At 59.0% G+C, this 22,700-nt stretch overlaps 1 protein-coding gene across 4 annotated transcripts in view; it reads left to right on the top strand.

Annotated features, from left to right (window-relative positions):
• MROH1 (maestro heat like repeat family member 1) overlaps window positions 1–22,700 on the top strand; it is a 56,968-nt gene that overhangs the window by 13,203 nt on the left and 21,065 nt on the right. Inside the window, exons 9-31 of one of the 4 annotated variants that reach the window (XM_055800093.1) lie at window positions 921–1,013; window positions 2,190–2,268; window positions 3,773–3,886; window positions 4,229–4,302; window positions 5,028–5,147; window positions 6,124–6,234; window positions 7,301–7,445; window positions 7,572–7,612; window positions 8,192–8,333; window positions 8,676–8,728; window positions 9,387–9,494; window positions 10,364–10,483; window positions 13,390–13,512; window positions 14,551–14,697; window positions 14,895–14,921; window positions 16,347–16,469; window positions 16,942–17,021; window positions 17,545–17,680; window positions 18,910–19,005; window positions 19,542–19,646; window positions 19,837–19,972; window positions 20,502–20,614; window positions 22,370–22,522. In XM_055800093.1, coding sequence (XP_055656068.1) covers window positions 921–1,013; window positions 2,190–2,268; window positions 3,773–3,886; window positions 4,229–4,302; window positions 5,028–5,147; window positions 6,124–6,234; window positions 7,301–7,445; window positions 7,572–7,612; window positions 8,192–8,333; window positions 8,676–8,728; window positions 9,387–9,494; window positions 10,364–10,483; window positions 13,390–13,512; window positions 14,551–14,697; window positions 14,895–14,921; window positions 16,347–16,469; window positions 16,942–17,021; window positions 17,545–17,680; window positions 18,910–19,005; window positions 19,542–19,646; window positions 19,837–19,972; window positions 20,502–20,614; window positions 22,370–22,522 — 2,439 coding nt within the window. Of the gene's footprint in view, window positions 1–920; window positions 1,014–2,189; window positions 2,269–3,772; window positions 3,887–4,228; window positions 4,303–5,027; window positions 5,148–6,123; window positions 6,235–7,300; window positions 7,446–7,571; window positions 7,613–8,191; window positions 8,334–8,675; window positions 8,729–9,386; window positions 9,495–10,363; window positions 10,484–13,389; window positions 13,513–14,550; window positions 14,698–14,894; window positions 14,922–16,346; window positions 16,470–16,941; window positions 17,022–17,544; window positions 17,681–18,909; window positions 19,006–19,541; window positions 19,647–19,809; window positions 19,973–20,501; window positions 20,615–22,369; window positions 22,523–22,700 lie in introns of all 4 variants that reach the window. The other 3 variants (XM_055800092.1, XM_055800095.1, XM_055800094.1) reach the window with 3 other exon arrangements.

Here is a 22,700-nt window from a genome sequence, read left to right as displayed (position 1 = left end):
TTGTAGCTTGTTACTTGGGCGAAGAGACCGTCCCCACCTCGCTACAGCCCCCCTGCAGGTAGTTGTAGGGAGCGATCAGGTCCCACCAAGCCTCCTCTTCTCCAGGCTGAGCACCCCCAGTTCCCTCACACACCCCTCATAAGATGTGTGCTCTAGCCCCTTCACCAGCTCCGTTGCCCTTCTCTGGATATGCTCCAGCTCCTCTATGTCCGTTTTGAAGTGAGGGGCCCAAAACCGAACCCAGGATTTGAGGTGTGGCCTCACCAGTGCCAAGTAGAGGGGATGATCACCACCCTGGTCCTGCTGGCCACGCTGTTTTGGATACAAGTGGGGTGCAGGAGGGATGCTGAGCTCAGGGGTGCAGAGCGGCGGCTCTGCCCATTTCAGAGAGCAGTGTGGAAAAGCAGCAGCAGCAGCGCAGTCTTAGTTTTTACCTTACTGGTGGTGTCACACAGCTCGTGCTGTGCCTCCTCTACCCAGCTGGACTGGGCTGCAACTGCCTTTTCCATGTGAGTTTCCTTTCCTGGCATCGTGACCCCTCTGGCTACTGCGCCCAAGCCTCAGCTGGTTGTGCCCAGTGGTCTGGGAGGATGGAGCAACCTGCAGCCCGTCTCCGCTGCCATCCCCAGGTGCTCTGCCATGTGCCAGGTTGTCACCACGCACCCAGCTGTGGCTCGCAGTGGCCAGCGTGCCGCCACAGCATCAAGCAGCTCTCGGGAACGCCGGAGCTGTGTCAGCCCACGGGAGATGGATTGTGCTGCCGGCTGCTGCTGTGGTGGCTCTCACCTGCAGTCCCCTTCCCATGGACTGGCATAACAGCGGGGGGGGTGGTGGTGTGTGTGTGTCACGATCCTCTGTCCTCCTCTGGAGCCCAAGTATTTTCCCAATGCTTAACTGCAACCTGGTCTCTTGCTGAGCAGAGCCTTTGCCAGATCCTGGAAGCTTCTGTCAACATTGGCAGCCGCAGCCTTGACGTGCAGCTGGACTCTCTCCTGGGCACCCTGCACCCCCAGGTAAGGACGGGGCAGGGGGCGGTGGGGCGGGCAGGTGGGCTTCCTGCAAGGTGTAACGCTGGAACCTGGCGGTGAGCTCCATCCGCAGGGCTGGAGGTTTCCCCTGGAGCAGCCCCAGGCAGGGGCATGCAGCCTGCTGGGCTCTCCTGTCCCCTGGTCCTGCCACCCCGAGGCTTCTCCGCCGCTCACCAGTGTTGTGGCCGGCTTGCTGGTGCCCGATGTACGGGAGATGTCAGCGCGCCGCTGGGCTGTCTGCAGTGAGGGCAGCTCTGGCTGCACACCAGGGCAGCAAACTGAAAGCAAGCACCTCCGAAGCAATGGGCCTCTTAAGAAGTTTGCTCTGTGAGAATAAGCGAGGGCATTGACTTGTCGCAGAGCGGTGACCGCGCAGCCCGGGAGCCCTTCTCAGGCTGCTGAGCCCAGATTCCTCCTCAGCCAGTTCCTCAGCGGCAGGGACGTGAGGTCTGCCGTCTTACCAAACTCTTAAAATCGTATTCCTGGGGCTTAAACCAGGTCTGAAGGCTATTTTTTTATATATATATATATATACTAAACTGGCTGAGTCTCAAAAGTGCCAGCAGAGAGGCTGTCCTTGAAAATGCACATGCAATAATGCAATAACGGTGCTGTTTGTAGGAACAACCACTTGAGGATGGGCTTCAACAGGCAGAAGCTGCTGGTGGGTGCAGAGGGGCAGCTCTGGGGCTCTGGGATGTGGCTGCCCTCACACCAGCTCTGGCTCAGCTGCAGCCCAGAATAAGCAGATGCATGTTGTCCTTGCTACAACGCTAGTGTACGTTGAATTAAGAGCCTGATTTATTTTAAGAGCACATGGAAGTGTTGACTCATTTCGAAGAGGTTCCAGAGGAGATGGCCAGTGGTCCCAGCCGGGTGGTGGGGCACCGTTAAACAAGCAGAGGAACCTGCAGCTCCTGAGCAGGCACCTCATTCCCACGTGGTCTCCCTGAGAGCACAGGCAGAGCTCTGCTCGGCCAGCAGCAGGCAGAAAGCACCGCTGTGGGCATCTGTGTGGTGGGACACTGTCACCCACCGGCCCATGGCTTTGTCTGTCCCAAATCTCAACTCCATACCTGTGCTTAGCACAGCTCTGCCTCTCCAGGGCCTGCCAGTGCCCGTTGCAGGTAATGTCCCTGACCGCAGCCATTTCTCCAACAGATTTGCGCTCCTGCAGATCCATCTGTTCCCCTGACTGTGAAAAATCACACTGAGGTTCTTCGATGCTTCACCGTCCTGGGTAAGGCATTTGTTCCCCTGAGATATCCTCTCAGCTGGGCTTGGAGGATATCGTGTACATCTTATGTATATCTATATATTTATATCTATCTTGGAGGATATTGTGGATATCTTATGTATGTATTTATAACTATATCTATCTGGGAGGATATTGTGGACATCTCGTGTACATATTTATATCTGGGAGGATATCGTGGACAACTCATATATATATCTACATTTATCTGTATCTTGGGGGATGTCATGGACGTGCAGAAAGATGGGAGGGAGGGGACGGTGGTGGTTTCTGTCCTGGCTCAAGCCCGCGGCTTCAGGCTTGCAGCAGGCGGTAGCTTTGCGTGTCCCTAAAGTCTGGCATCCAGGGATGCTGGAGCTCTCTGAGGAAGAGCATGGGGCCAGCTCTGCTCCCCTGGAGCTCACTGCTGGCTCAGGCCTGATCATCCCCTCTCAGGGACCTTCCCAAAGGCACCTGTCTTGGTTTCAAAAGTGTCTTTGGAGCATTTTGAGCTGTACCATCCCACTGCAACCTCTCTGGCAGCCGGGTTCTGCAGCGTGCTGTGCCTGTGGTGCAGGGCAGTAGGTGTAGCTTGACTTTGGGGGTACCCTGCTCATCTGTATGTCTCGTTGCTGTATCTTGTGTACGGCTAATGCCGTGGTTATTCGGGGTTCCTGCAAACATTCAGAGTGCAGCAGGGTCCCCGGTGGTCTGGCTGAGCAGGAAATGTGGGCTGACCTACAGCTTGGATGTTCTCAGCCTGTGCGTGGAGCTCTGTGGCTGGAGCCTGGCCTCCCCCGGTGCTGTCCCCACCGAATGGCTGTGGCACAGACACCGAATGGCTGTGGTACAGACAGAAGCCTGTGCCATTGCCAGAAAAAGAGCAGTGGTGTGACAAGCTGCTGCTGAGTCAGGGCTGGGTGCCGTCCCTTTCTTGCTAGCATTCATGAAGGCGAACCTGCAGCCGAGCTGCCTTTGCCTGAGCCATCTCCAGGCTGCCCTGCCGCTGAGTGCCTGTCCCTCCTCAAACCTGCCCCTCAAATGCCCACGAGCGCTGCTCCCATTTCAGCATCTACAGGCTGGTTTTATTTTTAACAATCAAAATGTTTTGATAGACAGGGCAGCACTTGTTGGAAGGTATAATTTAAACTCCAGCTCCCTAGAGAGTGCAGGAGACGTGCTGAGAGCACCGGAGGAAAGCTGAGGTCTGGATGTGAGGAGCAGGATGGGCCGGTGAGCCCGGCTCACAGGGTGACATGGCAGCGGGTGGCTTCCCCAGGGAGCTGCCAGGCCAGGAGAGGAGCGGCGGTGCTCACCACACCGCACATGGTTAGACGCAGCTGGCAAAGCCCCACCGTGTGCAGCAGGTGTGCAGCTCCCCATTGCACATGGGGATACATGGACTGGGATGTCCCCATGCAGGGGATGCAGTGCCCACATCCCAAACCTTTCGGTTGTGTGTCATCCCCGGGGCGACGTGCGTCCGTGACGGTTGTTTTGGCTCCCGCAGCCTGCTCGTTCCCTGACCGCGTGCTGGCCTTCCTCCTCCCAAAGCTGGAGAGCAGCAACGAGAGGACTCGCGTGGGGACGCTCCTCATCATGAGGCAGATCATCAACAGCGCCCGTGAGTACCAGGGCAGCTGCCACCTGGCTGGCCACGGTCCCTCTCGGGGTCTCGAAGCAGCAAGGTGCAGAGGGGCTCTGTGCAGGCTTCCTCAGACTGGTCCCTCTCCACGAGTCCCCTCCCTCCCTTGCTGGGACCTGGGGTGAGGTGACGAGCCCATCCGTGGCTGCGGGGTCAGGGGAGTAGGAAACCAGCCTGGTGGCCCGGCCAGCTGGGGAGGGGGCGAGGGACAAAGCCTTCCTTGTCACAGAAGGGGGAAGTTGGGGACCAGCAGCTCTGTCCTTGGCAGCTCAAGAGCATCACCGAGCTTCAGTCTGTCATCTTTTATTTTTTTTTTCCCAGCCTCTCAAATGGAGATTAAAAAGCCCTTTATTCTTTCATCTATGAAACTTCCTCTGCAAGACAGCAACAATAAGGTGAGCTAAGCTTCTGCTCTTCCGTGGGGTGCTGCAGGGGTGAGGGTTTATTTCTGGGACCCTGCACAGCCATACTCCCGCCACTGCCAGCCCAGCTGTCGTCCGCTGCCTCCTCCTGTTGCTCACCTCTCTCCTAGCTGGGGGCTTTGGCACAGTTCTGCCAACATGCCCAGGAGATACCCTCCCCATAACAGAGGAGCACACGGGGGCTTGTTTTCCATGTGCCCTGCGCAAGGAGCAGGGCTGAGCGCAGGCAGCCCTGCCTAGCAGGGCGTATCGCTGCTGCAAAGTCTGGTCCTGCCTGAAGTGCCACATGTGAGTGATGTGCATGGCAGTGCCGGGAGTGCTGTGCCGCCAGCAACTTGGCTGACATGGTCGCAGGATGCGTCCCACTTGCAAAACACAGACCTGGCTTTGCCAGACATAACTGCCTGCAGTGGGTGGTGGGGCTGTGGGCTCCTGCCCGGCCCCCCCTGGGCTAACCCCACAGGTGTGAGCAGCGGGCAGCTGACTCCAGCGTCCTGTGCCGTGCCCGGCTGCCGCTGGCGGAGCCCAAACCCAGTTGAAAGGCTGTGTGTAACCCATAATAACACTCCCTGCTGCCGAGGAGGAGGTGGCAAAGGGCAGCTGTGAGGAGGACCCTGCTGCAGGCAGAAATCCCCGCTGCTTGCAGCTTCTCCCCTCTGCCCTTTGCCGACGCTGGTGCTGCTGCTCTGCCCGTGCAGGTGAAGCGGGCCATGGTGCAGGTGATCAGTGCCATGGCTCACCACGGCTACCTGGAGCAGCCTGGCGGGGAGGCGATGATGGAGTTCCTTGTCCGTCAGTGCGCCCTTTCCTCGGATGCGGTAAGCACGCCTGGGTGGACTAAAAACTCCTCAGGAAAGGTACCGGGTGGCACTGGGCAAGTCCCTGTCTGTAGCCGTGCACATCGCTGGCTCACTGCAGCACCGATTTAGGCAGGCCGGTGGTGGAGGCAGCCCAGTACCCAGATGTGTGGCCGTGCTGTGCAGCCTGCAGAGCTCTGCCGTCCAGCTGCTGCTCAGCACTGTCCTCAGCGGAGCGGCGCAGAAGCCTGCGTGCTTTGCTTTGCTTCACCTGCAGCCTCCCGAGCCTGCACCCTCCCCAGGGCAGCCTCTGCTCTAGGACCCGAGCGTCTGAACCAACCATACCCCCCCAGTTCTGTCCCAATGCAGGTTCCCCACCTCAGACCCTCAGGATGTCCCCCTTGCCATCCCCGCCATCCAGCCCTTGTGCAGCAGCACTGCAGCTTCTTCCCTGTCTTTTCCCTATGGTCATGTGGTTCTTGCCTCCGGAGCAAGGACCTGTTGGGACAGCTCTCCCTGCATCCAAAAGATGCCAGCCAGGACTCAGGGGGCCGTGCTGGCAGGACTTCCTGCTCTGTGCCCCCCTTGTAGCCAGCCTGAGTCAGGCTGCTTGCCCTCTCAGTATGAGGGTAGCTCCTTGACATGGGGGCTTGGCTGCCTCCAGCCCCACTAGTCCAGCTGAGCTGCAGAGATGTGGGCACAACAAAAAACACCCTTGGGCTCCTCCCGTTTTCCTCAAAGAGGAGCAGGGGCGATGGCTGGGGCTGCAGCAGCACCTCTGTACATCCTGGATGGAGCTGGAGCATGTGCCGGGGATGGGCCACAATGGAGATGGGCTTTCATGTTCTGCCCGTTCCTGCCAGCACGCTGTTTGCCAGGCATCCCATCTCGATGGCTTGGGAAGCATGTTTGCTGAGGCAGTCAGCCAGAGCTGCTCCCGGCTGCTGCCAGCCCTGCTGCAGCATCCGTGCTGACCTGTGCTCTCCCTCTCTTCCAGCAACCTAAAAAGCAGCCACCAGATGCCGATGACCTCACTAGTGACAGCGTCCAGAGCATCAGCGTCAATACGCTGTTTCTCCTTAGCACGACTGTTGACAGGATGAGCAATGTGAGTCTGCGGAGACATCTCCGCCTCTGGGGTGGTGGGTGCTGCTCCCAGAGCCACCGTCCACATGCTGGGGGTCCTGTCTCACCCTCAGCACAGCCAGCACGACCCGTGCAACATGCAGGGTGGCCTGTCTGCCAGGTGGGATGGATTGTCACCACTCCCAGTACTTGTAGGAGCTATTGCCATTATCCCCATCCCTCTGGGAGCAGGGCAGAGGTCTGGCTGGGGAAGCTGTCTGCCCAAGGACCTGTGTGTACCCACCCTGTGAGCTTCTCTAAGGCTGGAGCAAGGCAGTAGTGCTGGAAGTCCCCAGCACAAGCCAGGCAGGGACCTGCTGGAGTGGGGCCAGGGGAGGGACACGGAGCTGGTCCGAGGGCTGGAAGCCCTCTGCTGCGGAGAAAGGCTGCGAGAGCTGGGGGGGCTCAGCCCGGAGCAGAGGAGGCTGCGGGGAGACCTGGCTGCGGCCACTCAGTGCCTACAGGGGCTGTAGGAAGGTGGGGACGGGCTTTTTAGCAGGGCCTGGGGCGACAGGACTGGGGGGCGGCTTTGAACTGAAAGGGGGAGATGTAGGGTGGACACAAGGAAGAAATTCGTTACGCTGAGGGTGGCGAGGTGCTGGCAGAGGCTGCCCAGAGCAGCTGTGGGTGCCCCATCCCTGGGAGCTCAAGGCCAGGCTGGACGGGGCTGGGAGCAACCTGGTCTAGCGGGAGATGTCCCTGCCCATGGCAGGGGGGTGGGACTGGCTTCTCTTGGAAGGTCTCCCCGCCCCCCTCCCAAACCCAAACCGTCCTGTAATTCTGTAAAAGGAACACCCATGGGCTGGAGCTTTGGTGCTGCTGGAGTGGAGCGCAGGTAGCAGAGACCTCTCCCTTCCTGAACAATAGCACTGGTTGAGGGTACTCGGGGATTTTCCCTGTCAGCAAAAGGCCTTTTGGATTGGCATCTTTCCCTCCTCTCCCTCTCAGTCCCGTGCTCCGATTCAGGGTCCCCCTCCTGCAGGTGGGCTCCTGCCAGCTGCCCTCAGCCAGCAGACGTGGCAAGCGCCTTGCTCCCCTTTTCCTGGCAGGTCCTGTGGCCGTACCTGCTGGAGTTTGTGACCCCCATACAGTTCACCAACGCCCTGACCCCACTCTGCAAGAGCCTCATGTACTTGGCCATGAAGAAGCAAGAGGAGGGAGAAAGCGCATCCCTTATCCGCTACGACCTGAACGGTCAGTCCTGGCTCACCCCTGCAGATGCTGGGCTGCACCAGCTTGAGAGTTGCCCGCACACCAGGCAGCTGCTGCCCTGCTTCGTGCCTGGTGCCGTCTTATGCTGCTTTTCCCTTCTTTTCGCAGCAAATCTTCCTTCGCCCTATGCTTTAACGACGAGATTGCTGGTGAGTGGCCTGGAGGCAGAGCTCTTCCTTTCTCCGGTGACTGGCACGTCTGGAGAAAGCGTTCTCCCTCCCCTGTCCTGGATGGACTCGGAGGAACCTGCCCCAGACAATGGGCAGGGTGAACGCCCCATTTCTCCTCGCTGCTCCAGGCAGAGGTGCCCGTATCCAGAACCATTGTGCACCTCGTGGGTGCCCCCCCTTCCCCTCTGGGTGCAGGGGTGCCTCTGTGTAGGTAGTGAAAGCGCAGACGGAGGTGCCCAGGGCTGCGTGAGTGGGCTGGGCTGCAGTGCACATCTCCAGTTGCACTTCCAGGGCTTTGAGAAACTGCTCCTCAGCCCTGGAGAGGCCGGGGTTTGCTCCTCTGGGGTGAATCCAGGTTATGGAGAGATGTTCTCTCCCGACAACATTTCTCTATCAACAGCTGGAGCAAAAGGAGGAGGCTGTAGTTTCTTTGAGGTGTAGCGAGCAGTCGCTTCCCAGTGTCACATTCTTGCGTTTTGATTCCAATTTTCTGACTTGCAGCCTGGAGATGACTTTTCTCTGCACTTAACACCCTTTGTTCCATCCCCGACCTTTCAGGTTGTATCTTCACAGCCGTATGTAGGAGACTGCCGGGGGACGGCTGCCTTGCGTCTGCTGAACGTGTTGCATTACAGCGTCCACCCTGCGCTGGACCAGCTTTGGAGCAAGAAGATCCCTCTCTTGGTGGAGCACATAGAAGGTAGGAAGGGGCTTCTGCTTGGGAGAAACCCTCTGCTGGAGTCACCTTCTTCAAACTGGATTGCGTGTGCCTGGACGCTTGGAGGTGTGCAGGAATAGGGTGGGGTGCTGCCCACATGCCTGTTGACCCTCGGTCTGTTGAAGCTCTCTGAAGTGCCATTTCCTATTTTAATAAGGATTTTAATCACCCTGGTGCTACTAATTCCTACCGGGCGTGCCTTTGAAGTGGTTAGCGCCGCTGCGTCAAGTACAGGACACACCGCGTTTGAAGAGCGGTCTGCCCCTACTACATGACGTGCAGTGCGGGTGAGAAACCAGTGTAAAAAAATGTGCTTTCTCCTAGAGAACATGGAGAAGTCCCTGTCCCAGAAGGATTGGGAGGAGAAGCTGCTGCTGGTGAGGGTCCCTGTGCTGGGGAGGCGATGGGGTGGTGGGAGGGCAAGTGGCAGTCAGCTCCAGAGCTCCCGGGCTGGGCTCGCCCAGGCTCGGCATGCAGCATGGTGACATGAGCTGGCTCCACAGAGGCAGGCATTTGCCATCACCCACCCTGACCCTGGTGGCAGAGGTGGTCACTCATCGTCATGCTGCCAGGTCTTGTTCGCTTCAGAGGCGGAGATGCAGGTCAGCGTGGAGAGTGACTGCAGGGAAGGTGAAAAATAAGCTTTCAGGCTTGCTGGTGGGTCAGAGAACAGCGGTCCCAGGAGTGTCTCCCCACTTAATTGGAGAGCCTTAAAATAGGGCATGGAGAAGCAATTAAAACTGGGCAGGGCCCATCCTGCCTCTCTGCTGATGGCAGTGTTACTTAGGGTAGTTTATCTTGGAAGAGACCTGACCCTGAGGAAAAAACCCCACATTTCTGGAGCAGGGGGAATGGCTGGCAGGATCCACTCGGGTGGGCAGCCTGCCTTCCAAAGGGGATCCCGTGGTGATCCAGTGCAGCCCAGGGTCTGGGTATGTCCGACACGAGCCCCCCGTGTTTTATTTATTGCACTGAGGCTCCTCGCTCAGCTAGGTCCGTTAGGACGCCTGCGGCTGACAGCTCTTCCTCCCGCAGTTCCTGCAGGAGACGCTGGTGGCTGTGTCTGACAACACGTGGATTTGCCATTTTGTCACGGAGATGTGCAGGCAGCTGCACAGCTACAACGGCTTCCCACTGGAGAAGGTGATCACCGGGGGGGAGTGGGGGCAGCGACGGGCTGGCAAGCACCTGTCCTGCCGCAGCGCGTTAGCGGGGCAGGGGCCAATCCAGCCCTCGGTGCTTTCCCAAGGCATTGTTCTGCCGGTAGCTTGGTGCTGGGGAAGGGTGTGTGAGGAGGGAAGGGGTAGCAGGAGGTTGGCGAGGTGGCTGGGCAGGCTTGAAAATGGAATATATTGGCCGGTCCACAGCCAAATCCCTGGCTCGAGAGGTCCCGGCCGGGCTGCGCTGCTCCGCCTGTGCTGGTCAGAGCCAGCGAGCTGCGGGCTGAGCCAGGCCAAGAGCTCTCTGGTGCGAAGGGCAGGAACCGAACGACCCCATTTCCCACCGCGCCGGCGCAGGGGTGTGCAGTGAGCGGTGACCTCCAGCTGGCGAGCGCAGGAAACAGGGGAAGTCTCCTTCTGGGGGGTCGGGGTGGAAGAGGTGGCTGCCGAGGGCCATGGTGTTTCTGCAGGGATGTAGGAGAAGCTGGAGCCGAGCCCAGCTTGACTGGTCACCAGGGGCTGCTGAGGCATCGCTGGAAAATCTGTCTTCGCGCTCCCTCTGTCGCGGTGACTTTGTTTTCCTCTGGGCAGGACCAAGGGTTTTGTTATCCCTGTCCCTGGCTCCGATGAATACAGTTGGCACTTCCTTGGACAGAGCGCTGCTCTGTGGTGCAATTTCTGTCCCGGTGGGCCCTCGTACCCCAGCTTACAGCCAGACTCTGCCCTACACCTTTGCTTTAGGGCACGCACCTTCAGGGTGCTGTGAGGAGCAACCTGCGTGACCGAGCTCGGCCTGCCCGCGAGGGCTTGGCAGGGTTTCACGGGGTGGTAACGTTACTCTTGCTTTTCCAGAACTTCCTGTATAAATGCATCGGGACGACGCTTGGGGCATGTGCCAGCAAAGACCTCGTGCAAAAGCAGCTGCAGGAGCTCCTGGAAACAGCCAGATACCACGAGGAGGCAGAAAGGGAGGTGAGGAGGAGTTACGTCAAACACCCCAAAGGTCATCCTGATGGACCAGGAGAGCAGTCCTACCATGATGACCTCTCTTTTTCCAGTCCCACCACACCTGGCCAGGGCTCGTACCTTCTGGAGAAAGGCTTGTAGGGTAGGTCACAGCATCTGGGTGAATGGGCGCAGAAAAGTGAAGAGAGCCCATGTGCAGCAACCCAACGGCAAGGGGGCTCTGAAGCTGGGTGAGATGCAGGGGGTGCCTTGGGACACTGTCTCAAGTGGGGTGTGAACCCAGACTGGGACAGCGTGCTGTTGTTCCCCAGCCCTGAATGTGCTGGCAAGCTCCTTTCTCAGGGAAATCATCAAATTACAGAATAGCTGGAGTTGGGAGGGACCTTTGAAGATCACCTAGTCCCGGTGCCATGGGCAGGGACATCTCCCGCTAGACCAGGTTGCTCAGAGCCCCAGCCAGCCTGGCCTTGTGTGTTTATAGGGATGGGGCATCAATCCCTGCTCCAGGCAGCCTGTGCCAGTGCCTCACCACCCTCAGCGTAACAAATTTCTTCCTTGTGTCCACCCTACATCTCCCCCTTTCAGTTCAAAGCCGCCCCCCCAGTCCTGTCGCCCCAGGCCCTGCTAAAAAGCCCGTCCCCACCTTCCTACAGCCCCTGTAGGCACTGAGTGGCTGCAGCCAGGTCTCCCCGCAGCCTCCTCTGCTCTGGGCTGAGCCCCCCCAGCTCTCGCAGCCTTTCTCCGCAGCAGAGGGCTTCCAGCCCTCGGACCAGCTCCGTGTCCCTCCCCCGGCCCCGCTCCAGCAGGTCCCTGCCTGGCTTGTGCTGGGGACCCCCGAGCTGGGCGCAGTGCTCCGGGGGGTCTCCCCAGAGCGGAGCAGAGGGGCAGAATCCCCTCCCTCGCCCTGCCGGCCACGCCGCTCGGGGTGCAGCCCAGGAGCCGGTTGGGTTTCTGGGCTGTGAGCGCACGTTGTCGGCTCGTGCCCCGTTTGTCACCTCCCCGGTCCTTCTCCACAGGGCTGCTCCCCCCGTCCCCCCCAGCCTGTGTTGGTACAGGGGGTACGGCCTCGACACAGGGGCAGGACCTTGCACTTGGCCCTGTTGAACAGATGCACGAATCCTTTGGTGCCAGGAGGGTCTCTGCAGGTTTCAGGGATGGCGGTGCCGTGGCAGCCTGGGGTGCGTTCGGAGCTGCCGGTGCCCTGTTACTGCCAGGTGCCTTCTCGTGGGCATTGCCATCACTGCTGTGCTGCCCCCAGCTGCCTGCCTGGCTCCACGCCTCTGTGCCCAGCGAGCATCAGCCTGATGCCATACAGGGTGTTTTTGGCTCTGGCTTCATCGTTGGGCTGGGGCCTCATGTAGCCCCACAGTTCTGGGGAGTTAAGCCAGAGCCATAGGAAAAAAAAAAACCCAGGAGTTTTCTTTTGGTTCAGCTGCCTGTCCTGGTGTGCCGTGGGGTCAGGTGGGCTCAGCGCCCTGCTTTGACAGCCAATTGTTCCATTAGCGTGGCTGAATCATGACACGTTGCCATCCTCTGCAGCGTTAACTTGTGTCTCCAGTGTGAGCTTTTGCTCCCTTGGACCCTCCAGTGTTGCCCCATCCCTGCGATGGGGAAGAGGACCTAGCTCTTCCCACTCTTCTGGGCTGCAGCCCACTGAGCTGCTGTCACCCTGGGGCTGGGGCTACACCTCCCACTGCTCCCCAGGGCATCTGCAGCTGGTGAGACACTTCTCTGAGCTCCAGCAGTTCTTGGCTGCGCCAGGATGGTCTGGTGACATCTTCCTGTGCAGTGCCCCTCAATCCTCGCGCTCACCGTCACACCATGGACCTGCTGCTGCCTTCGCTGGGGATGCTACCTCATCTTTCTTGGGCAGCCTCCAGCTCATGTGCTCAAGTCATAAAATCATTGAGCGGTTTGCACTGGGAGGGACCTCTGAAGGTCATCTAGTCCAACCCCGTGCCACGGGCAGGGACATCTCCTGCTAGACTAGGTTGCTCAGAGCCCCGTTAAACCTGACCTTGAATATTTCCAGGGATGGGGCATCGACCACCTCTCTGGGCAACCTGTGCCAGTGCCTCACCACCCTCACAGTAAAGACTTTCTTCCTAATGTCTAATCCAAATCTCCCCTCTTTCAGCTTAGAACCATCACGCCTGGTCCTATTGCTACGGGCCCTGCTTAAAAAGCCATCTGCTTATGGATGCTTTGCAGCATTTTCTTCACCGCCAGCTCAGACGCTCCTTCGCTACCCTGGAGCTGAGGTCGGGGTCGAGCCCTTCCTGCCTGTCCTGGCCAGACTGATGCTCCGGCTTCGCACACTCCCCGGCTTCCCGTTAACCTTGGCCGAGCCACATTGCCGTGCCTGGCTGGATCGCCCCACTGCCGAGCGCTCCCCCCGCCTGCGGCTGCCTTCCAGCGCAGTGCAAACACAAGCTAATGGTGCCTGGCTTTGCTCCAGCTTATGCAACTCTGTCGAGGGCCGCTCTTGAATAAACTGTTTATGGAGTTTCAGCCCAGCTCGCTAGACCTCCTGGAGGTACAGCAGAAAGGCAGGACCTGCTAAGCCTGCTTTGCTCTTGCTTCCAGCCAGAGCGCTCGACTGGGCTCCTGCCTCCCGCAGAGTGGCTGACGTCTGCCTGCCAGAGAGCGTGCCATGTCTGTCCTGCCCCCATGGCTTTTCTCTGAGCTCTGTCCCGGGCTGTCACCCAGACAAGGACAGCGTTATTGTGCCCTGTGTCCCCTGGAGGGGAGTCCCTGGCTGGAGAGAGCAGAGCGCTGGCTGCCAGGACTGCTCCCAGCTGGGCACAGCTCAGGTGCTGGGAATTAAACCAATAAACAGGCTCTCTTTAACTGTCAGCTGGGGCTGGTGAATTAATAGCTTTCTGCTAATGTGTTTTCTCTGCTTCCTCTAGGGACTTGCTTCCTGCTTTGGGATATGTGCAATAAATCACCTGGAGGAAACCCTGGCCAAGCTGGAAGATTTTGTTCGGTCTGATGTCTTCAAGAAATCCGTGGGCCTGTTCAGTATCTTTAAGGTAAGAGCCAAAGGGCCCCCGCTGCGACACAGCCAGCAGCAAAAGGCTCGCGCAGGCTTCTTCAGATGCGGCGTGTGCTGGAGCGCTCCTTGGGAGAGGAGTTAATTTCCTGCCTTGGTGGGTTTGGCTGGGGGCTGGGGGACCCTGCACCTCACCGGAGAGCTGCTCCCGGCATCACGGGCTGTTTGGCACCAGCCCCTCGCTCTCAGCCACACGCTGCTGGAGGCTCGCGCCCCGGCGGAGCTGCTTGCTTGGCTGGCTGGGCCTGGGCGAGCTGTAACTTGGCTCCTGCATCTGCCAGGGGACCCTGGCCTGATGTGGAGCGTGGTTTGGCTGTCACCCACGCCGGTGCCTGAGAGCGATCCCCGAGCAGCTCCTGCAGCTGTGCGTGTGCCCCAGGAGATGGGGCAGTTTCGTGCCCTGAGCACTGGCAGCAAAAGTCTTTCCTCAAATTTTCTGACCTAGGCAGCTGTCTTAATTCCTGATCTCTAAGACCGGGTGTTTGAGGGACAGGATTAGCGCTGCGCGGATGTGGAAGAGACACTGGCCCACAACAGAAGGGTGCCTAGAGCTCAGCGGCTGGCCAGGGAAGCCCTCGTGCCACCCTTGTCCTTGCCCTGCCCCTCGGGCTGTGGCACAAGGTGGGTCAGCCACCAGCTGCTCCCTGGGACAGAGCAGAAACCTTTGAGCCCCGCTGGTTAACAGGCAGGGGATGCTGATTTCTAGCATGGTAGTTAACCAGCAGTTAACCTGGTTAACTTGCCCAGGCTGGGGCTCACGTGCTTCCCCACAGGGCTCTAACAGCTGCCGTTAGTGCAGATTGCGCTTGGGTGACGGATGCTCCATCAGGGCTCTGGGGGGTTGTTGCCACCACCAAAAGGATGGACAGCAAAGTTCCGAATCCAGCTTGGAGGGGCCCTGTCTTCTAGGGGGTACCTTCAGCCGGTGAGGCGGGCCACCTCCCTGTGAGACCTGGGAAGAGCCAGCCGTGGCTTCCCCACCAGTCCCCCCCATTCACTTTCTCACCTGCTCTAACAGGACCGTAGCGACACTGAAGTGGAGAAAATAAAGAGCACTCTCATCCTGTGCTATGGATACGTCGCTGTGTACGCGCCCAAGGAGCTGGTGCTGTCTAGGATTGAAGCAGACATCCTGAAGAACATCTTCCAGTACTTTAACACTAAGGTAAGCTGTTGGGACAGCCCATCCTCCCCGGGGAGGGAGAGCACGCCTGGATGAGCTGGAGCAGCCAGGCTCTTCTGGATGCTCTGCCTGAAGGGTCCTGCTGGGACACGTGGGCAGCCCCTGGGAGAAGGTCATTCACTACGGAGTCTTCTCTCTTGCGTGCATTGCTAACGTGTGTTGTTTTTTCACTTGTTCAGGTTCTGGGAATAAAGGTAGAAACCAAGGTACAGTGTGAGGCATTAAATCTGAACTCCTCTCTGCTCTTTCCCGCTGTGTCTGTCTGCCTCTTGCTCTGGGTTCCCCTGGAGAGCAGCCCCGAGCTGTGCTCGCAGCAGCACTCCTCTGCCCGTGGGGACTGGGAGAGCCGCAGGAGCTGCTGCTCCTCGCCCCGGGTGCCCCAGCCCGGTCCTCCATGCTGGAACTGTTGCCTGAGAGTGCTAAAACTCACAGCAGAGGGGAAGAGAAAAATGCTTTTCTGGCAGGACAGGAGCTGCGGGTGAAAGCGTGGCTCAGGGGGGCACCACCCTGCTGAAATGCTGAGCTGGCCAAAGGCTGCATTGGCCTCCCATGGTCAAGCTCGCTGCCCAGGGGCTGCCTTGAGCCTGCTGCCTTCCACCCGTTCTGCTGAGGCCGTGCCTTTCCTGCGAGCTCTGCGTGGCTGGAGCTCACAGAGCCATCCCCAGGAGAGAGCGAGTCGGTGTGCGTTTGCTCTCGTGGCAAGCCATGCCGTGCCCACCCTGGGAGGCGAGGACTGGGGGTTGCTCCCCAGAGTGATGCTCGCCTCCCCTGCCCGCAGCAGGGAGCGGCGGGCAGTCAGGCAGCCCCCTGCCCCCCAGCACACGTGCTTTGCCAGGGTAGCTCAGGGACTCCAGAGACCAAGCTGCAACCCACCGCTGGGCTAAAATCCACTAAACTAATTTTCCTGCTTCACCCTGGAACAATCATTCAGTGGGATGGTATTAAAACCAAGATTACTGTCCTGGGGGCAGTGAGGGGCTGTATTTTTATATTTCTCTTTCTAAGGCTGAACAAGAAAAATGGCATTTGTCAAACTGAACTGTCAGGCCAAGGATTCCTTCTCTGGGCTCCACTAATGCGTTTTCCTTCTGGGCTCCCGCTGGCACTAACAGCTTCTGCAGAGCATCTCCAGCCCCCGAGCTGGGGACCCTCTGGCTCAAACCTTCCTGGGATGCTCACCTGTGAGCAGTGGGGACAAGGGGAGTGCTTTTTAATTGGGGTGCCTCCTCTCGACTGTCCTGGGACCCAAGCTGTGGAGGAAGAGCTCCTGGCTGGCAACTTCTGGAGTTGCCTTGAGCATCTGAGTGCTGAGGGTGCTGCCTCGTCCTCGGCGGGGAGGAGGGAGACCCTGGAGGGCTGTCCTCATCCCAAGTGCTGCCAGGGAGTTCCTGGTGTCCAGCTAGCCCGAGACACTGGGGACAGGGTGTCCTTCTGCTCCCCGGTCACCAGAGAGCCTGTAACATGGATAAAGAGCAGAGAGCTGAGCCCATACGCTGCTAACAGCACAAGCCAAGCTGTCGTGCTCAGCCTGAGCATGTTTGCTTGGAGGGTCACCAGTGCCGGGTGGGATGAGACCTTACGGCTGTGTGGTAAGCCCGGTCTTCGCTTCTCACGCTGGGTTCTGCTCTCAGGACCTGACCCTGAAGCTGTGCCTCATCCGGAGCATCTGCATGATCAGCCAAGCCATCTACAATGGTGTGAAGTGCGGGGACTTCGTCTTCTCCCGCAAAGCTGAGCTGGTGGCCCAGATGGTGGTAAGAGCAAGCTCTGGAGGGTGGCCGGGCTAGGGGCTGGTCTAGAGGACACCGGGGAAGGGTCCCAACCCACACTTCTGAGGGTTATGTGTGGGTGTAGCTGCTCCATCTGGAGTCTGTGCGAAGGGCAGGCACGAGTGCCCCGATGAGCCCTGTCTCCATGTGTCTGCCAGGTTCTGCTGGGGCAGGATGCAGCCGTCTGTGGTCCTGCAGCCCTCCGGCCTGGGCTCGGGTCCCAGCAGGGGGGTGAGCAGCGGGAGGATGGCTGGCTGCGAGCCAAACCAGACTGGCTTCTCCTGCCAGAGGCATGGGGTCGTTGGGTGGCACTTGGAGCGTCGGGCTAATGTGGAGGGGCGCCTGGCTTGCTGCATGAGGGAGGCTGGGCTTCGGGGCAGCAGTCACCCTGAAGCCTCTGCCCAGTGTGGGATGGGGCTGGCTGTGACCGTAACCGTCCCCTTGTTCTGCCTTCCAGGAGTTCATAAAAGCAGAGCCGCCGGAGGCGATGCGGACGCCAGTTCGCCAGCGGGCGATGATCACCTGCACTTACCTGGTGTATCCTTCCTCTGTGCCCATCCCTGCGGGAATGCCGCTCTCAGGGCAGCGCTGGCTGGAGCTGCTGCACCCATGGAGCCCGACCCCGCTCCCCAGTTTGCCCCACGGGTCTGACAGCAGAGTGAGGGGCTCTCCCTCAGTGGGCGCGTTAGCGGTGCTGTGCCAGTCACGGTGAAGCTGGGCGGCCTGGCACGGCTGCCAGCTGGCTTCCCTCAGTGCTCCTGGGCTCGGTTCTCGTCGTACTCTGCAGTGAATGTTCTTGCTACAAAGCAGAGCCAAGGGCACTGCACTCTCAGTTACGCAAAGATGACTTCTGAGCTCCAGTTAAAAATACCCAGCACGTCACAGCTCCTGACACAGATACTGGGAACACTCTGCCTGCTTCCCATTAAAGCTGCTGCCACTTAGTGTGGAGTCAAGTCAGACGGAATGCATATTAAAATCCTTGTTCCCTGCTTAGCCAGGTGAAAGGCGCTCCCAGAGCGCTCGATGCATCCGTGTTGCTTCCTTAACCTGGGGTCAGCATCCTGGAGCCTCACCTCAGTGATCCCGACAGGACAGAGCTGATTGATACCTGCCTTGCTAGCGTGCTTGCCCTTCCACCACTGGAGCTGGTGAAGGAGAGAGATGAGAATGGAGGCGATGCCTTACACAAGGAGGTGCGGGATCTGGCACCAGCAGGCTGAGGCAGGCAGGGAGCTGCTGGGGTGCCTGCCTGGCGTTGGCAGCACAAAGCCGCTGCGGAACTAACACCAGGTCGCTCACGACCCGGCTGGGTGATAGAGCTTCGTTCCGCAGTGTGGGAGCCGTGGTCACGGCCGATCCCGGGCACCGGTTCCCGGGCAGCGCACAGATGCTTTTCCACAGTCCCGTGAGCCACTGGGTGCCATGGCCCCGGCATCTCCCCGGCAGCAGACCGGCCGTGGGAAAGGCCTGTTTTCCATTCAGCTGGGCACCTCGGGGGAAGCAAGCTGCACCATTTCCTCTGCTCACTTATCTCTGGAAAAAGCCTGGCCCTTCTGTGCGCTGATAGCAAGTGAGAAAATATGAGCTTATCAGCAAGTCCAAATGCTGCTAATAAGAGCATGAACTCCCTTGAGGGAAAAAATCAAATGATCCTGGAAACCCTGCAGGGTAGAAGGGGCCTTTACATAACTAGCTTTTGAAAGGCTGCAGCTGCTTCTCAGTTGTGGTTGAGTGCTTAATGAATGAAAATAACATGCTGCTAATGAAGTTGTTGCAGCTGCTGGGTGGCTGCAGAGCAGCCCCTTGTTCCACCATATCGCCTGCCGCTGCTGCGGCTCTTTCAAGGTGAGCTGCAGAGCAGCAGCCTGGGGCTCTGCCTGTCCCTGGCTAGTGTTTGCAGGCATCTGGCCTAAAAGTTTCAGTTGTTAATCCTTTTCTCCTTCCCTTCCATCCTATGAAGCTTTGTAGCTTTTCTTTTTTGGAGTTTCTCCCAAAATAAGTCCTGGAAGGAAACAGTAAGCATCTTCAAAGGGCTCATTCAGACTGGGCTCACTGGAATTTGTCCCCAAGGGGGAGAAGGACCAAATTCCCTTCTGGAAGGTCTGTGCTGAAGCCTGTGTACTAGCGTGCTTGGCTCTGACTAGCTGCTGGCACCTGGTGCAGATCATGACCACCGCAGTGCTGACCCCCACCACGTACCTGGCGCTTCCAGCGGAGGTGGATTGTGCAGCTGGGGTTTTGGTCCCTGCTGTGTTTTCCTGCTAAGCTGGAGGTGGCTGCCTCTTGGCACCCGACACCTGGGAGAGTGCCACAAGCTGGGAATAGGCACAGAGAGAGCACTGTTCCTCCCCGGGTGCCTGGGCTGGCTCTCTGGGACGAGGCACAGCGCTTGTGTAGCCTGCAGTCGGTCTTTCCTCCTTAGATGCTGTATGGTGACACCATCAGTGCCCTTAAAGACCTGCTGAAGAGTCTCCTGCAGAGGAACTTGACCCCCCATGGGCTGCAGGACATGTTTGCGGTAGGTGCAGGCTGGCTTTGCGGGGTTCTTTGGGGAGAAGCAGGGAGGCAGAGGTGCCTGCCTGCTGACCAGAGGTCACCAGGCAGAGACAGCTTTGGACCCAGGGCAGGAGACAGTGAGACGGGTCCTTGTTTCTCTGTGTGATGTGAGGTCCAGTGTGACCCTCGTCACCCTCCTGCAGAGGCTGGGCACACAGCATGGCTGCTCTGGGGTGGTGCTCATGCTGCCTGGCTGAGGCAAGGTCTGGAGGGGAGGGCACAGACAATTGCCCCTTTGGGCATTCTTGCTGTTGCCTGAGAAGGGTGGCCAGCACATGGCCCAGGAGGAGGTCTCTGGTAGTGGGGGGGCGTGCATGCAGCCTCACCAGGAGGCAGAGACCTCGTGTTGTCCTGAAGATGAGCCAGGATGAGTTGTTTGCTTGGGTCGGGGCCGTATTTCCCACAGCCCATGTGTGCACCATGGGCTGAGGTTGCCTTGGCTGTGCAAGGCAACGCAGCTGAGCCTCTGCTCACCTTTCTGATGCTGTTCGCCTGCAGCATTTAGGCCCCTGGATCAAGTCGAACAAGGAACATGAGCGGCAGCGAGCGGTGGAGGTCAGCGCTGCCTTGCTGGACTTCTACCTGAGCAAGCTGAACGTCAATGTAAGTAAGCCCAGTGCTCGAGTGCCTTTCTTCCCACCGCTGCCGGCCTTGCTGGGGCTCGTGCGTGCGTACGTCCTCCCCCACGGGGGTGTGAGGGTGGGCTTCGTGGCGGTCAGGAAATGCTGTACCCTCTAGAAGCGTCCTCCCCTGCTCTCCTCGCTAGCATTGCCTGCATGTGTCGTCCCTGCAGACCGTTATCCCCTTCTACAACCTCAGCGTCCTGATCGCGCTCTTCTCCCCGCGCTGCTCGGACTCCTTGGCCAGCGTTCGGCAGCATGCCGTCGACTGCGTCTACAGCCTGCTCTACATCCAGCTGTGCTATGAAGGTGGGCGTGCTGGCGGCGGGGGGTTTCACCGCTCAGGCGGTCGGTGCCGGCAGCAGGAGCCCGGTTCTCTGCAGCTGGGCAGAGGGGTGCACGTCCCATCCCTTCGCGTACGCCATCCCGAAGGGGGAACCCGCCGGCGCGGTTTGCTGCGGGAGCAGGGCTGGTGGAGAGCATCCCGCGAGGGTTTGGGTTTCCAAGGCTCTCTCCATCGCCTGAGCGTGGAGGAGCAGGGCTCTGAGCCTGGCGTTCTCCTTCTCTCCGGGAGAGGTCAGTCCTCCACTTCAGGTGGCCCGAGCATTGAGCAAAGTGAAGCCCTGGGGAGGACTTTGGGTCCCGCTCTCCAGAGCGCTGTGGCTCCTTGCAGGGCAAGCTCTCCTGGCTCTTGGCAGCAGCTTCGGTTTCTTGGCTCCCTCCTGGGAGCTGGGCCAGCTGGCGAGTAAAGCGCAGCTCTCCGCAGCAGCACGGGGAGGTCTCTTTTGGGTGTAAAATCAGAGGAATGCTGCTCACTGAATGCTCCCCCTGAATCCAGGTTTTGCTCGGGATCACAGAGATGAGATGGTGGAGGGGCTGAAAGCTCTGAAGAAAGGCCTGGAGGAGCCTGACTTCACCGTTCTCTTCCATACCTGCAACAACATCGCCATGGTAAGGTGGAGGGCACATCCAGCCTGGCCCTGGTCTTTGCAGGGTGGTGAGGCTGTGGAGTGGGAGCTGCAGAAGACTTGATGCCTCATCTGTTCTGACCAGCCACACGGTCTGGAGGCTGCTGGGGAGTCAAAAACTTACCTTGGTTTTGGTCTGCAGTCTTCTCCAGCTGGAGGGTTCCCCTGGCTTGGCCAGGGGATGCTTAGAGCATCTCACCCCCATTGGGAAGCTGCTGGGTGCCCTCTTTGGGCATGCATGCCCCAATGAGGACATCTGTGCAGATGCTCTGGGGGCACACAGGGACTCATGCCTGGCTGTGCCATGGCTCGGTGCATCTGTTCGGGGCTCTGACAGGCAGCCTGAACCCTTCAGCCATCGATGCTCCCAGTGCTGGGGTCAAAAACTTACCTTGCTGTATAAAATGCACATAGTTTCTGTGCATGTCACCTAAAAGAGGTGTCTAGCTCAGCCCTGTGGGACCTGTCTGGGGCCACCGGCATGCTCCGTGGTGGAGACTTTGGTACATTGTTCTCCTTTATGGAAGCTGCTGGCTGAAGGAAGCCCTGTTGCTGGCTGGGCTCTCCTGTGGAGCATGGGGTGGTTGGCTTGGGACCTGCAGGTCCTGGGCTCCTGGCTGCCTCCCAGTATGGCTGTGACACTGGTAAAGCCATTCTGGGCACATACTGGACACCCAAAAGGGTCCGAATGTGGTGCTCAAACCACAGTGATTCAATAGTTGTGGACAGTATCTGGGGTCTGGTGGTGAGGGATGGGAGGAGGGGTGACCACTCGGCTTTTGTGGGAGCTGCATGCGTCAGCTCCTCTCTGATGGCCATTTTCTCTGCTGAGAGCTCCGCAAGCATTGCTCCGGAAGGACCTGTAGCTGTGGAGAAGCTGGTGGGATCTTTTTGTCGTGGAAAAGCTGCGATTTCCCAAGTGTTGTTGCTCCAGTGGACATTCATAGAATCACAGAATGCTTTGGGTTGGAAGGGACCTTAAAGACCATCCAGTTCCAACCCCCTGCCATGGGCAGGGACACCTTTCACTAGACCAGGTTGCTCAAAGCCCCATCCAACCTGGCCTTGAGCTCCCAGGGATGGGGCACCCACAGCTGCTCTGGGCAGCCTGTGCCAGCACCTCACCACCCTCAGCGTAAAAAATTTCTTCCTTATATCTGACCTAAATCTCCCCTTTTTCAGCTTAAAGCCGTTCCTTCTTGTCCTATTGCTACAGGCCCTTGTACAAAGTCTCTTGCCAGCTTTCTTCAGGTGCTGGGAGGTGCTCTAAGGTCTCCCTGGAGCCTTCTCTTCTCCAGGCTGAACCACCCCAACTCTCTCAGCCTGTCTTCATTCTCCCTAACTTCTCTACTGAGCAGCTTATTCCACCCTCAGGTCTGGAGAGCATAAGACCTGGGAAAGCATCTCTCAGTGGTCACCAGAGCAGGGTTAATGGCTTGGTTGCATTGTACCAACCCATCCCAAGAGAGCCCCAGGTTATTTGGCCAGTGGCGTGGGGCAGGTGGCCTGGGGGCAGGTGGCCTGGCCCTTGCTCCTCTTCATTACCACCGATTTGGGCTCTGGGCTGACGGTCCCACAGGGCACTGAGCCAAGGAACGGGTCATCCTGCCTGCAGCTGGGGGAGCCGTAAGCTGTGCTGGGCGCCCGTTGTCTGGGCTCTGCCAGTGTCGGCGAAGGGTCCGCTCTTGTCAGAGAGTGACAAAAACCTGTAGCTTAACTCCGCTTGCCCTCCCCTTAGGTGATCGGGAAGCGCATCCCTCCGGACCAGCTGATGAGCCTCCTGCTCGCCATGTTCGAGGGGCTGGCAGACCCTGATAAGAACTGTTCCCGAGCAGCCACCGTCATGATCAACTCCCTCCTCAAAGAGCGTGGGGGGGTCTTGCAGGAGAAGGTGAGCTGCTGCTGCTTGGCCTTGGCACGGCCTCCCTGGTCCAAACGCAGCCCTGGGGAGGCAACTCCAGCCAGGTCTTGCTGCTGCCCCTTCTTCCTGCGTACTCAGCCTGATAGCTTCCCCTTGCGGCTCCAGCAGCTGGTTTGATGGGGGGGGTGGGCTTCCCTGGTATAGGCAG

This window comes from Falco peregrinus, chromosome 3 (assembly GCF_023634155.1).
Source record: "Falco peregrinus isolate bFalPer1 chromosome 3, bFalPer1.pri, whole genome shotgun sequence".
Lineage (NCBI taxonomy): Eukaryota > Metazoa > Chordata > Aves > Falconiformes > Falconidae > Falco > Falco peregrinus.
Note: the sequence above shows the minus strand (reverse complement) of the source record. Positions and strands in the feature narration are given on the sequence as shown.